General features: G+C 48.2%; 1 protein-coding gene across 8 annotated transcripts in view; it reads left to right on the top strand.

Annotated features, from left to right (window-relative positions):
- The window catches only part of RUFY1 (RUN and FYVE domain containing 1), a 47,211-nt gene extending 35,123 nt beyond the window's left edge, over positions 1-12,088 (top strand). For all 8 annotated transcript variants that reach the window (XM_085013622.1, XM_085013620.1, XM_003123642.5 and 5 more), the window contains 6 exons: positions 2,655-2,774; positions 3,398-3,527; positions 4,428-4,522; positions 7,526-7,574; positions 9,755-9,832; positions 11,424-12,088. In XM_085013622.1, the coding sequence (XP_084869748.1) occupies positions 2,655-2,774; positions 3,398-3,527; positions 4,428-4,522; positions 7,526-7,574; positions 9,755-9,832; positions 11,424-11,570 (619 nt within the window). In that variant the 3' untranslated portion in view covers positions 11,571-12,088. The remainder of the gene's footprint in view (positions 1-2,654; positions 2,775-3,397; positions 3,528-4,427; positions 4,523-7,525; positions 7,575-9,754; positions 9,833-11,423) is intronic.
- The last annotated feature ends 1,133 nt before the right edge of the window (positions 12,089-13,221 follow it).

Raw genomic sequence — 13,221 nt, 5'->3', positions numbered from 1 at the left:
ACCTACACCAAAGCTTGCAGCAGTGCCGGATCCTTAACCCACTGAGTGGGGCCAGGGATCAAACCTGTGTCCTCATGGACACTATGTCAGGTTCCTAACCTCTGAGCCACAATGGGAACTCCTTTTTAATTTTTATTTTTTATTGAAGTATAGTTGATTTACAGCATTGTCTTAGTCAGGTGTACAGCAAAGTGATTCAGTTACACATGCATATATCCATTCTTTTTCAGAATCTTTTCCCATATAGGTTATTACAGAATACTGAGTAGAGTTCCCTGTGCTATACAGCAGGTCCTTGTTGATTATCTACTTTATATATAGTAGTATGAATGTGTTAATCCCAAACTCCTAATTTATCCCTCTTCCCTTTCCCCTTATACTTCCCCTTGGTAACAAAACTGTTTTCAAAGTTTGTGAGTCTATTTCTGTCATATAAATAAGTTCATTTGTATCATTTTTTGAGATGCCACATATAAGTGATATTATATTTGTCTTTCTCTGACTTACTTCACTCAATATGATAATTTCTAGGTCCATTCACATTGCTGCAAAATGGCATTATTTCACTCTTCTTTATGGCTGAGTAATATTCCATTGTATATATGTACCACATCTTTATCTGTTCCTCTGTTGATGGTCAATTAGGTTGCTTCCACAGATAACTGATTTTTTTTCTTTTTTTACAAAGATGCAAAAGCATTTCAACAGAAAGGATAGCCTTTTCAATAAATTATATCAGAACAATTGAATATCCGTAAGCAAAAAAAAAATGAATCGCAAATTATATCTCACACCTTTATGTAAAAACTAAATCAAAATGGATCATAAATCTAAATATAAAACTTAAAGAAGAAAAGACAGGAGAAAATCTTTTGGGCCTGAGGTTAGGCAAAGAGCTCTTATACATGACATAAAAGTACAAGCCATAGAGAAAAATCTGGTAAGTTGGACTTTATCAAAGTTTAAAACTTCTGTGAAAGACACAGTTAAGAGAATAAAAAGCACCTTACAGATTGGGAGAGTGTTTCCAAATCACATATCTGACAAAGGACTCTTATATCCAGAATATATAAAGAAATCTCAGAACTCAACAAACAATCCAGTCTAAAAATGGACAAAAGCTTTGAACAGACTCTAACCATACAGGACATAAGGATAGTAAATAAGCACACAAAAAGATGTTCAGGATAGCAGGATGCAAGATTAACATACAGAAATCTGTTGCATTTCATTATACTAACAAATATCAGAAAGAAAGTAAAAAAAATACCATTTAAAATCACATCAAAAAAATAGTTCCCATCGTGGTGCAGCGGAAATGAATCCGACTAGGAACCATGAGGTTGCGGGTTTGATCCCTGACCTCACTCACTGGGTTAAGGAGCCAGCGTTGCTGTGGCTGTGGTATAGGCTGTCAGTTGCAGCTCCGATTCAACCCCTAGCCTGGGACTTTGATATGTCTCATATGCGGCCCTAAAAAGAAAGAAAAAAAAAAATCACACTGAGATGCCATTAGAGACCTATTAGAACAGCTAGTTGTGTTTTTTTGTTTTGTTTTTTTTTGTTTTGTTTTTTTTTTTTTTGGCCCACATCTGTGACATGCAGAAGTTCCTTGACCAGGGATCAAACCCACGCCGCAGTTTCGACCTGTGCCACAACTGCAGCAGTGCCAGATTTCCAACCCACTAAGCCACAAGGGAACTTCCAACAACAGCCAATTTTTTTTTTCCTTTTTTGGCTGCACCTGCAGCAGATGGAAGTTCCCTGGCCAGGGATCAAACTGGCACCACCACAGAGAGAACACTAGATACTTAACCTGCTTCGCCACAGCAGGAACTCCTTTTTTTTTTTTTTTTTTTTTTTTTTTTAATGACAATTCCAGGAGCTGGTGAGGTCACAAAACACTGGAACACTTGTGCATTACCAGTGGGAATGCAAAATGGTACAGCTACCTTGGGAAACAGTTTCTTAAAAAGCCAAACAGAAATTCCCACTATGGCACAGTGGGTTAAGAATCCAGCTGCAGTGGCTCAGGTCACTGAAGAGACTCAGATTCAGTCCCTGACCTGGAGCATTGGGTTAAAGGATCTGGCATTGCCACAGCTCTCCTGGTTGTTTGCTCAAAAGAAATGAAAACTCATGTTCACACAAAAACCTGTACACAAGTACGTATAGCAGTTCTATTCATAATTGCCAAAAATTGGAAGCAACTCACATTTATCATCCAATGAATGGATAAATTGGTACATCTATACAATGAAGTATACTCAGCCATAAAAAGGAATGATTGCTGATACACACAAAAACTTGGATTGATCCCAAAGATACACTGAAAAAAAGAAGCCAGCCTCAAAAGATTATATGAAGTACAATTCGATGTACATGACAGTATTGAGAGATATGGAAAGAGGGTGTGGCTATGAGGGGCTGCGCTAAGGAGTTCACTATCACCTATTAGAGCGGGTTTCAGTGATAGTTACATGAATTTATACCTGTGCTAAAACTCATAGAGCTGTATACACAGAGGAGTCGGTTCTACTGTATACTAATTTTCAAAAAGAAAAAAAAACAAGGCAGCAAAAATATGCAAAAACTGTATGGTGAATTGCAAAGATTGACCCTTTCCTTACAAAGACTTGGTTCATCTGGTCCAGGTTACACCACGCAGAGCGGGCAAGGCAGGGCGCCGAGGAGCGGAGCCAGAAGCTGCAGCAGGAGCTGGGCGGGCGGACCAGCGCCCTGCAGCAGCAGCTCGCCCAGCTACACCAGCAGTGGTAGGAGCCCTGGAGGCTGGAGGCGTCTGCATGGGAAGGCTATCTCCAGATGGGGACAGACAGTGTCCCACTTCACAGATGGCCCCTACCAGGCTCAAATTAGGATGAGGGGAGAGATGTCTGTTCCCTGTTCCACCAATGAGAAAACCAGCTTCAAGGGGGTTCAGTATAGACCCAGGGCTACTCAGCTGGTGAGAGGGGGCATCAGCATTCAGCCGAGGCTCACTCCTGCCCCTGGGTAGCTTGCTCCTGGCCCCCAACCCTCCAGGATCCTCTCTTGTCAGCTGGCTCTGGGTTGGAGAAAGCAGAATATTACAGAATAAATAATTTTCTCCATCTCAGGGGAGGGCTCTGTGGATGTGGCCCCAAATGTTAGAGCACTTCCTTCCTCTCCATTCGCATGACTGTCAAGCGTGTGCCTGTGCCTGCTTTCCAAGACCTGTTCCCCATCTTTCTTATGGAGGGGTAGGTTGCCTCGGGGCAGAGGGTAGCCTTACTTCCATGGATGTAAGGTGGCAGTTCGGGTTCCTGCAAATCCCCCATTTCTTGTGTGGTGACCTGGGTTGTGAGTTGTCTGTGAAAATCTGTCTTGACACTAACTCAAGTTCATGTTGGGAAAACAGCTCAAGTCTAGAGAAAGAGTTGAAATCAGAAAAAGAGCAAAGACAAGCTCTTCAGCGAGAATTACTACATGAGAAAGACACTTCCTCTCTCCTCCAAGCCGAGCTACAACAAGTAGAAGGATTAAAAAAGGTAAGTCAGGGAGTTCCCGCAGTGGTGCAGCAGGTTAAGGATCCAGCATTGTCTCTGTAGCTGTGCAGGTTCATTCCTGGCCCAGTGCAGCAGGTTAAGGATCTGGTATTGCCGCATCTGTGGCATAGGGCACAGCTAAGGCTCAGATTCAGATCTTGGCCCAGGAATTTCCATATGCCGCGTGTGGGGCCCAAAAAGAAGGACCCCCAGATCTCAGCTTTCATCAGCCTTTTGCTCGTCTGTTCTCAGGAAGTTTTGACCAGGTCTTTCCGGAAAACAGCTTTTTTTTTTGTCTTTTTGCCATTTCTTGGGCCGCTCCCGCGGTATATGGAGGTTCCCAGGCTAGGGGTCAAATCAGAGCTGAGCTGCCAGCCTACGCCAGAGCCACAGCAATGTGGGATCCAAGCCGCTTCTGCAACCCACACCACAGCTCACAGTAACGCCGGATCATTAACCCACTGAGCAAGGGCAGGGATCAAACCCGCAATCTCATGGTTCCTAGTCGGATTCGTTAACCACTGCACTACGACGGGAACTCCAAAACAGCTTTTTCATAAACTAGTTTTCCCTGATGCAAAACTGTCTCTTAATAGAAACTCAGATAGGCAAAGCCTTGTTTGTGCTATGAGGGTCTGTTGAGCATGTTTCCTGCCCCAGTCACTGTGCGTGCAGTAGAGCTGTTCCTAGAGCACCCACCTGCCAGTTGCCCATTCTGCAGAGCTAGGCAAGCGCGAGGGAACCCATGAAATAATCCTGTCTTGAAATGAGGATCATACAACAAAAGTTTCTTGCTTTTGAGAAGCATTCCAACCTGGTTCTCTCTCTGATCACTAAACCTTAAAAGTAAATAAATAAAGGTGCTCTGAATTCTGTGTCAGGTATCTGGTTTGTTCATTTTAGGAGCTGCGGGAGCTCCAGGACGAGAAGGCAGAGTTACAGAAGGTTTGTGACGAGCAGGAACAAGCCCTCCAGGAAATGGGTCTACACCTCAGCCAGTAAGAACCCCACTTCTCTCATCAACCTCCTAATCACCCTTGAATAGCCGCCAGGCCTCCCCTGGAGAGTCACACACCAGCCTGCACACTGCATTACTTAAGCCCCCATACCATCTTCTGTTGTCAGAGGTGGGGAGGCCTGCCAGCTATTCAAGGGGGACCTTCCCCCCAACCCTCTTAGGAAGTCAGGCCTTGGGGACACAGCGCTGCTTCGGGTTAATTAATTCATTAAGAATAACCTTTTCTGGAAAGTTCCCTTTGTGGCTTAGCAGTAGTAGCCTGACTAGTACCATGAGGATGCATGTTTGATCCCTGGCCTCACTCAGTGGGTTAAGGATCCGGCATTACCATGAGCTGTGGTGGTCATAGACGTGTCTGGAATCCCAAGTTGTTGTGGCTGTGGTGTAGGCTGGCAGCTGTAGCTCCGATTCCACCCCAAGCTTGGGAACTTCCATATGATGTGGGTGTGGCCCTACAAAGCAAAAAAAAACAAAAAACAAAAAAAGGAAAGCCTTTTCTGGAGTTCTCTTAGGTATGTCACAGTGGGTTAAGGCTCCAGCATTGTCCTTGCAGTGGCTCGGGTCACTGCTGTAGCATGAGATTGATGCCTGACCCGGGAACTTCCATATGCTGTGAGTGCGGCCCCCCAAAATAGAATAGCCTTTTCTAATGACCAAAACCCTCATGTCCACTAAGCTAGTATCTAGGTCCCAAGGGAACCAGGTGGCTGATGCGAGGGTTGTGTGTTCAGCCTGCTCTCAGACCAGAGGGAGCACGGTGACTTGAGAATGTCAGCCTGCCATGGTGCAAGTGTGGTAACCGCTTAGCTCTCTTGGGACTGGATACTCACGTCTGCTCGTCTGTCTGTCTGTCTCTGATGGGCGATGCTGAAGGAGAGCAGACCCTGCTGGTTCGGTGCCCCCTTTGTCTTGACAGCTCTCCTCCCTCGTGTCCCACTCCTGCCAGGTTGCCCTGGACAGTCTGAGGGGTCACCCTGCAGATTGTGGAACCTGCCCGGGTATGTGATTATTGCATTTTTAAGCCCAGTGGGTAACTTTTTCTCCTCATGAGTTAGGACCCTTGATTGCCAGTGACAGAAATCCAACTCAGACTGGCTTAAGCAAAGAAAAAAAGTCATCAGGAATCAGTCTCTACCTCCCACCTCTGTCCCTTACCTCACAGATGGGTCTGGCCCCCGCCAGGGCAGGATAGCACCCAGCAGGGCTGACTGTCAGAGGAATGGAAGTTCCTCCTTCCCCAGCCCGCCCATGGAGACCCAGGTTGACTCTGCCCGCACTGATGCCTGACGCGGGTGCGGTGAGCAGCAGAGCCTGTGTGGTCAAGATGGGAACTAACATGAGCATAAACACGCCGAAGTGGTACACACACACACACACACACACATGCGGAACCTTAGGGCTTTTCTCTCTGGGAAGCTGGGCGATCTGAAGCAGTGCTCTGGGTTGGCCCACAAAGATATTAGAAAAATAAGAAAGGAAGATGTTATGACACTGGCGGGAACAGGTCTTTCAATAGTTTGACAAGAAGTTGCCACCCATTTACCATCCTCTCCCACTCACCATATATTTCTAGACCAGCTCAGGGCTGCTGACCTATCCCCTTCCTCCGCGAGGGTTTCCTGCCACCCCTCATGTGCCCTGTGCTGAGGCACTCCTAGAGGTTAGGCGAGGCCAGGCACCCATCCCTGAAACGAATGAGAACAGGTGTGGAGGCTAGCACGGGGCTGGCTTCTTGGGTTTGTCCTCACGGCGCCCTCCACCTCGCTGGGTGGCTAGTACCATTTTCTCTTCACATTGGACAGACAGCGATCAGTCAGGGACACACTCCTGGAGGGCCACAGACCTCAGAAACACAGGCAGGCTCTCATCTTGAAGATGCACCCCTGTGCTTGGCACCCGCTGCACCCCCTACCCCCCACCCCCACACTGCTGCCTGCCCCAGCTTCAGAATGTCCCTCACAGCTGGGTTGTATAGGTCTTGCTGTCAGGGACGAGCATCATGGGCAGAGCCATTGCCTTCTCCCCTCTTCTCTTCTCGCCAGCCCACACTAGATGACAGAGAAGGAAAAGCCTGTTCTCAAGACACCCCCACCAGCTACAGACACAGCTGCTCAGTTTGTCCCAGGAACATCTGGATTCTTCTCAAATTGTGTTTCCCAGGGAAGTTCTTCCATGTTGAGGCTGCCACCTTGACCTCGTCTATCCTAGGCAGTCTCTGGTCCTCTCAGTGTGCCGGCCCATTTCTCCAGCCGCTCAGGGGTGGGAAGGAGTACCTTCGGATCATTCCTGAAGGCCACAGGGTCTTATCTTTCACAGGCCCTAAAGTTCAGTTTCTCAGAGCCCTGCATCCCTGACACTTAGATTAGGCCAATCCAGGGACAGTGCAGGCTAACCTCAGCTTTTAGAAAAGGGCTCTTACATAGTGTTTCACTTTATCTGGTTTAATTATGCCAGTTTAGACCATGTTCAGTCCTCCTGTCTTTTCTGTGGACAGCTAAGGAGTTTTTCTTACACTGACAAGAATGGAACAAGAACAGTTAATTGTGCCCCCTGAGCCAAGCTATGCTAGACAGAGCAGGCCACAGGAAAGGGGTGGTGAAAGCCCTGCAGATTCGGGTTCCTGCTATAGGGGAGCCCACGCCAGCAAAGCCAGAAATACGGACTTTTACGAGATAATTCTCCAGGCTAAAATGATTACAACTCTGAAAGTCGTGTTAAATTCTTGCCAGGTTAACAATCCGTTCCTACCAGGTTTGGTCCACAGGCTCAGCCTGAGACCTTGCCAGACGTGAGCCGCTGTGGTGAGATGACTCCGGGATTATAGGAAGGTGGAAAGAAATCATGTTATCACTCATGTATTGCACTCCTGCTTCCAAGTCCTGTTGCCCTCACAGAGCCAGAAAGCTACTATGGTTTATTCATTCATGCTTGAAAGCCACCGTAGTGAGCCTAGAATGATCTCTCTCCCTTTCTCTCTCTTAAGGTCAAAGCTGAAAATGGAGGACATCAAGGAAGTAAATAAGGCACTGAAGGTACTGGATTATTAATGTTATTAAAAATCACTACTCCTAGCTGTTTAGTCAGCTCAAGCTAATATCCTAGCATGCTGGCTCTTAGGTTTTCTCATAAGAGTCAGGGGAGAATGTGTGGTTGACCAGTGGTTGTTACCACTGATATAAGGTAAGAAAATGCTGCTCAGAGCCACTTCACTTGGCTGAGATGGCGATACTGACAAGTGGCAGGGCCTGAGCTGGAACGTAGGGCCCCTGGTTCTGGTTCTTCTGCTGTCAGCCCTAGTTTGACTCAAGGCCTACTAGATTATGGGTGCCCTAATGAAGGAAATGAAAAGTGGCAGAAAGAGATCCAGGGATTTTTTTTTTTTTTTCCTCCTGTTTTAAATAATGAGAGCAAGGGAGTTCCCATTGTGGTGCAGCGGAAGTGAATCCAACTAGTATCCATGAGGATGCAGGTTCGATCCCTGGCCTTGCTCAGTGGGTCGGGGATCCGGCATCGCTGTGAGCTGTGGTGTAGGTGGCAAATGCAGCTTGGATCCCATGTTGCTGTGGCTGTGGCATAGGCCGGCAGCTATAGTTCCTATTGGACCCCTAGCTGGGAATCTCCATATGCTCTAGGTATGGCCCTAAAAAGCGAAATAATAATAGTAATAATAATAATGAGAGCAAAACCTTTCCCTCCAGGTGAGGGGCCAGATGCCACCCTGCCACACTAAATACCCTGTGCTGGTTCTGGGGACCACTTAAGCCCTGAGCCAAGTTTGTGGATCATTTTGGGGAGGGGAGAATGGCGCACACCACTTAGGGATAACAGGAACATGTGGTCCAGGCGGCTTAGTGCAGTGCTGGGCTGGCCTGCTGGGGCCAGGACAGTCCACTGACCTGGGGAGGGCAGGAGCTTCTACCCTTCAGCCTCAACTCTGCTGCAGGTGCTCAAACAGCCTTCTTCATAGGGTGCTCTCCAGCGTATGCTAGAGCAGACACCCTAATGTCTCTAGGCATCTGACTTCCAGGGCACCACAGGTCAGAAGCAGCAAATTGTTACAGCAGCTAACAGCAGCCTGGACTTACAGTTTACATCAATTTATTTTATTGTCCCTTGTAGACCAAAAGTTTCTTGGACGTTAATCCTGTGAGCTATTTTGCCTTTATATCCCCTGCACTGCACAGAAGTATTTGCACAAAATGTCAGCTCACAGTGCCAGAGGGAGGGTAAAAATCATAAAATAGGACTCTAGAGCTGCTATGGAACGCAGGTTGAAAGCCCTGGGCACGGTGGTGCAACTCCCAATCATTAGATTTCTGAGTTATCAGGAAAGTGATGGCTAACAGATACTAAGGAACCAGAAAAGTATCCCAAGCCCTTGACCACCTCAGTCCCTGAGGCTGAATAAATCCTTTTTTTTTTCTTTTTAGGGCCGCAGGTACGGCATATGGAAGTTCCTAGGCTAGGGGTTGAATCAGAGCTGCAGCTGCCAGCCCATGCCACAGCCACAGCAATGCAGGACCTGCATCACAGCTCAAGGCAACGCCAGATCCTTAACCCACTGAGCAAGGCCAGCGATCAAACCCGTGTCCTTGTGGATACATGACGGATTCATTTCTGCTGAGCCACAACAGGAACTCCTGAAGAAATCCTAATCTTATCTCTAAGTAAACCTCCAAAAGGCATCTTTCAAAGCCTCAGTTGCTTCCTCTGCAGAATGGAGACATCTGCCTCCCACAATGCTCCAAGGACCTGGGGCTCAGTGTGTGTGGAGGTCTTCCAGCCTCTCCAGCACGTTGCCTTCTGTCTCTTGGTAGGAACCCCTGTCACAGATTTCTTTCTCCTACCAGTTCAGGAGGCACTTTGGATAATGTCTCAGCCAAGGCTGGGATTGCAAGCACCAGATTGATTCTGGTTACCTCAGCCAAAAGGCATTTATTGAAAGGGGGTGGGTGAGTCTCAGGTTAACAGAATGCAGGAGAATCTGGCTTGAGGCCCAGGGGGCAACCTGCGGAGACCAGGACAGGCAGTCTGCAGCATGTGCGATCCAGAGGGAAGCAGTCCTGTGTGCCCCCTCTAGTGGAGAAGAGGCAGTCCCTAAGAAGGAAACCAGGTGCAATTAGGGACAGCAGATGCTGGGCTGAAGAGTAACTAAAAATTCTTTAGGAACCAAGCCGTAAACTGAGATTCTGTGGTGTTCTTGCCTCCTCAGGGCCACACCTGGTTGAAAGATGATGAAGCAACACACTGTAAGCAGTGTGAAAAGGAGTTCTCCATTTCCCGGAGAAAGGTATGTGGGGTAGTCCTCCACCTGCTTACCCTGTCTGGGCTTCCATTCCTCTGGTTCTGGAGGAGGCCTGTGGGACTAGGCCCCCACATTGTGATCATGCTCACTGGTCTGCTGGTCCATACAGATGACCCCCCAGCCAGTTTGTCACAGGCCTTGTCTCCACTACAGTCCTCGCAATGATTTTGGAGTGGGGGCTGCTTACATACAAACTTCTCTAGGTGTGTGCATCAAATGAGAATTCTTCATAAGCAAGAGGACCAAACTCTGGCCACATTAGGTAAAAACAGTCTATGGGGAACCTATAGGCAGCAGGTCTCAGGACATGCATCCAGGTGGCACCTAAAGCACAATGGCATCCTGGGCAGGGCACTGTCCCCCTATGAATCGGCCTCTGCCTGTGTAGCCTGCCTTCAGGGTCTGGGATCATAAGGTCCTGGGCCCAGCCTTTGGTCCAGTTGACAGGGCCTTGATTGACCAGTATGGGCAGGACAGGGGCAGGATATAGACCCCACAAAAAATAGCCTGGAGTTCCCGTTGTGGCACAGCGGAGGCGAATCCAACTAGGAACTATGAGGTTGCGGGTCCAATCCCTGGCCTCACTCAGTGGGTTGATCCGGCATTGCCGTGAACTGTGGTATAGGTCACAGACGCAGCTTGGATCTGGTGTTGCTGTGGCTGTGGCATAGGCCGGCAGCAACAGCTCTGATTCGACCCCTAGCCTGGGAACCTCCATATGCAGCCAGTGGGACAAAACAAACAGCCTTTGCTAAAAAAAATGCCTGCCACTACCATGTGGATGCCTGTCCTCATCCGCCCCATTAACAGCCTCCCTGTGGAAGAGAGGGAACAAAACTCCCAAATCCCTGTCAGGGCCTTAGAGTAGGTTCAGAGCTAGAAAACAACCCTCCTGAGGCTGCCTTTGAGATCACGCTTGTCCACAAGGCCTGGCTATCCCACACCTGGGTGGTCCAGTTCAAGTCCACTGTCTATCCTGATTGGGGGGATGGGAGGCAGAACCTGGAGGAGTAGGGACCACAAGGGTACTTGTCCAGGCATCTGCCATGTGCCCAAGACTCCCCTCTCAGGAGGGGCTTAGCTAAATAAACCTTGGGTCACCACCATGGAAAGCAATTACAGGGGATATACCAGGCAGGCTTTAAGTAGCACAGACTACCAACTCATGGACGGAGCTGTCAAGTCCAGTTAAACAATTTAAAGAAAAAGAACTGTAGGGAGTTCCCTAGTGATGCAGCAGGTTTAAGGATCCAGCGTTGTCACTGCAGTGGCATGGGTCCAGTCCCTGACCTGGGAACTTCCATATGCCACAGCCATGCCCCCCCCACCACAAGAGGGAGAAAGAACCTTACTCTTAGCACTGTATACCTCTCCGCCAACATTCCATGGATTAATTCACAGGAACATAAACATAGAAACAAGAGGTCTACAAGAACCCCTTCCAAATGGCTAAGTTCCTCTGGGGAGGGATTTTAAAGCATTAAATGGACTTTTAAAGGTTGGTAAAAATAAAAGAGTGGGCTTTGCAGACCCAGGGAGCTCAGCATTTTGTGACTGCCTCTCTTCCATCCTCTAGCACCACTGCCGAAACTGTGGCCACATCTTCTGCAACACATGTTCCAGTAATGAGCTGGCCCTGCCCTCCTATCCCAAGCCAGTGCGTGTGTGTGACAGCTGCCACACCCTGCTCCTTCAACGTTGCTCCTCCTCCACAGGCTCCTAAGGTGGGGGCATCAGCAGGGCCTGCTTTCTGAACCAGTTGCAACGTTTTCAGCGGCGTAGGCAGCCCCACAACAGTGCCAAACTCTTTGGGTCTCCAGGTGGCTAGGGGCTTGGGAGGTTGGTTTCCCAAGAGAATTAAAGGATGAGCTCCTCACCTGGGCTGCCGACACTTGGGAACAAAGCACACGGGACTGGAAGCTGCACACCTCCCTTTCCAAATTGTATGGAATCAGTTCCTCTGGATTGAAACTTTTCTCACTCGCCATCTCTGGCTTTGGTTCAAATAGAACTTCATGATTTTGCTGTTGTCACCTTTCACTTTCCAATTAACCTGTTTTTGCAGCAGTCCCACTAGTGAAGTAATCATAATCAGTTCCTTCCTCTCCCCCATCCCTAACCCACCCCCCCAGTGTGTCCTCTCAAAAGTCAAGAAATCTGCCATTTCCACACTCTTGTGAATATCCATCATTAGCCCTGCAATAAATTCATTTATTTTTCACTCTGGTGCAGAAAAAGAAACATGTGTCAACTTCACTGGAGGATGCCCAGAGCAACCCACATTTCAGGACTAGAGGCCTCTGGTGAGAGCAGCTGCGTGTGAGGTGAAGTTAAGCCTGCTGGGTTCTGGGGTACAGACTGTGCTCTGCCCAGTTGAGCCATCAACAGGCATGGAGGAAGTACCTGTCACCAAAGCTCAAAAATAAGGAATTAATGTAGGTGATAACAGAGATACCTATAGGTATCAAAACGTCAGGGTCGTTTTGAATTTCACCAACAGGACAGGTGCTGTTATAGGCCATGGAAAACTGTTCAGAGCCTAGGAACAGAGGGCTGGAGCCCACCTGAGCCTATGCTCACCACCCCACCCGAGGTAATGGCCTTGAATGCCCAGATCGCAGACTATACTAAGTACTATAAAATGTAGTCAGACAAGTCAGTCCACCCATCTGTGGGGCCTCAGCCTATTCCACCCTCAGTGAACTAGCTCACACCTTGCTCACTGCCCATCTGTACCTCCCACAAGTTCTCTAGCCTGGTCTTTGAGGCCCTAGCTCTCTTCCTTTAGGGGCTGTCCCAGCAGGCTTACCCACAGCCTGGAAACATGGAAGTGGACCTTCCATGTTAGATCCCAGTGATCTGTGTGTACAGCACCAAAGCTGCAGATTTTCAAGCCCTTTTAGGGAGGCACATGGGCTGCAGAAGGGGCCTCCCTCCTTCTAATTTAATCTGAGCAGTTTTTTGGCACCCCATTCAGGGGCCAGCTTTTCTTAAAGTTTACATACCACTGCACTACCCTAACTGGTCTAGCATTAGATATCTGTACCTTGTTTTCAATGCACCCACTTTGGACTCCAGCTTGCTGGGAAGCCTTAGGCAAGTCACTTCACTTCTGAGCCTTAGCTCTCATCTGCACACATAAAAAAGCAAGATAATACCTCCTTACTCCAAGACTGTTCTGACAGCTCTGCCACTGCCAAGCAAAGTGCTATTTTCTTTTTCCAACCTGACCCCGCCACACACACACCCATGGCCCAATCATACTAAAAGATGTTGGGCGACGAGCACTCACAAAGGATCCTTCTGCCAATAGTTAGCTATGTGGAAGACAGTTTTTCTAAGACCTAGAATAGGTACCTGAACTTTGGAACCGT

Source organism: Sus scrofa, chromosome 2, assembly GCF_054392235.1.
Source record: "Sus scrofa isolate SSC_HxYL_T2T_F1_AM1 chromosome 2, Sscrofa_HxYL_maternal_Yorkshire_Landrace_v2.0, whole genome shotgun sequence".
Taxonomy (NCBI): domain Eukaryota; kingdom Metazoa; phylum Chordata; class Mammalia; order Artiodactyla; family Suidae; genus Sus; species Sus scrofa.
The sequence above is the reverse complement of the archived record's forward strand: the minus strand, read 5'-3'. Positions and strand labels throughout refer to the sequence as shown.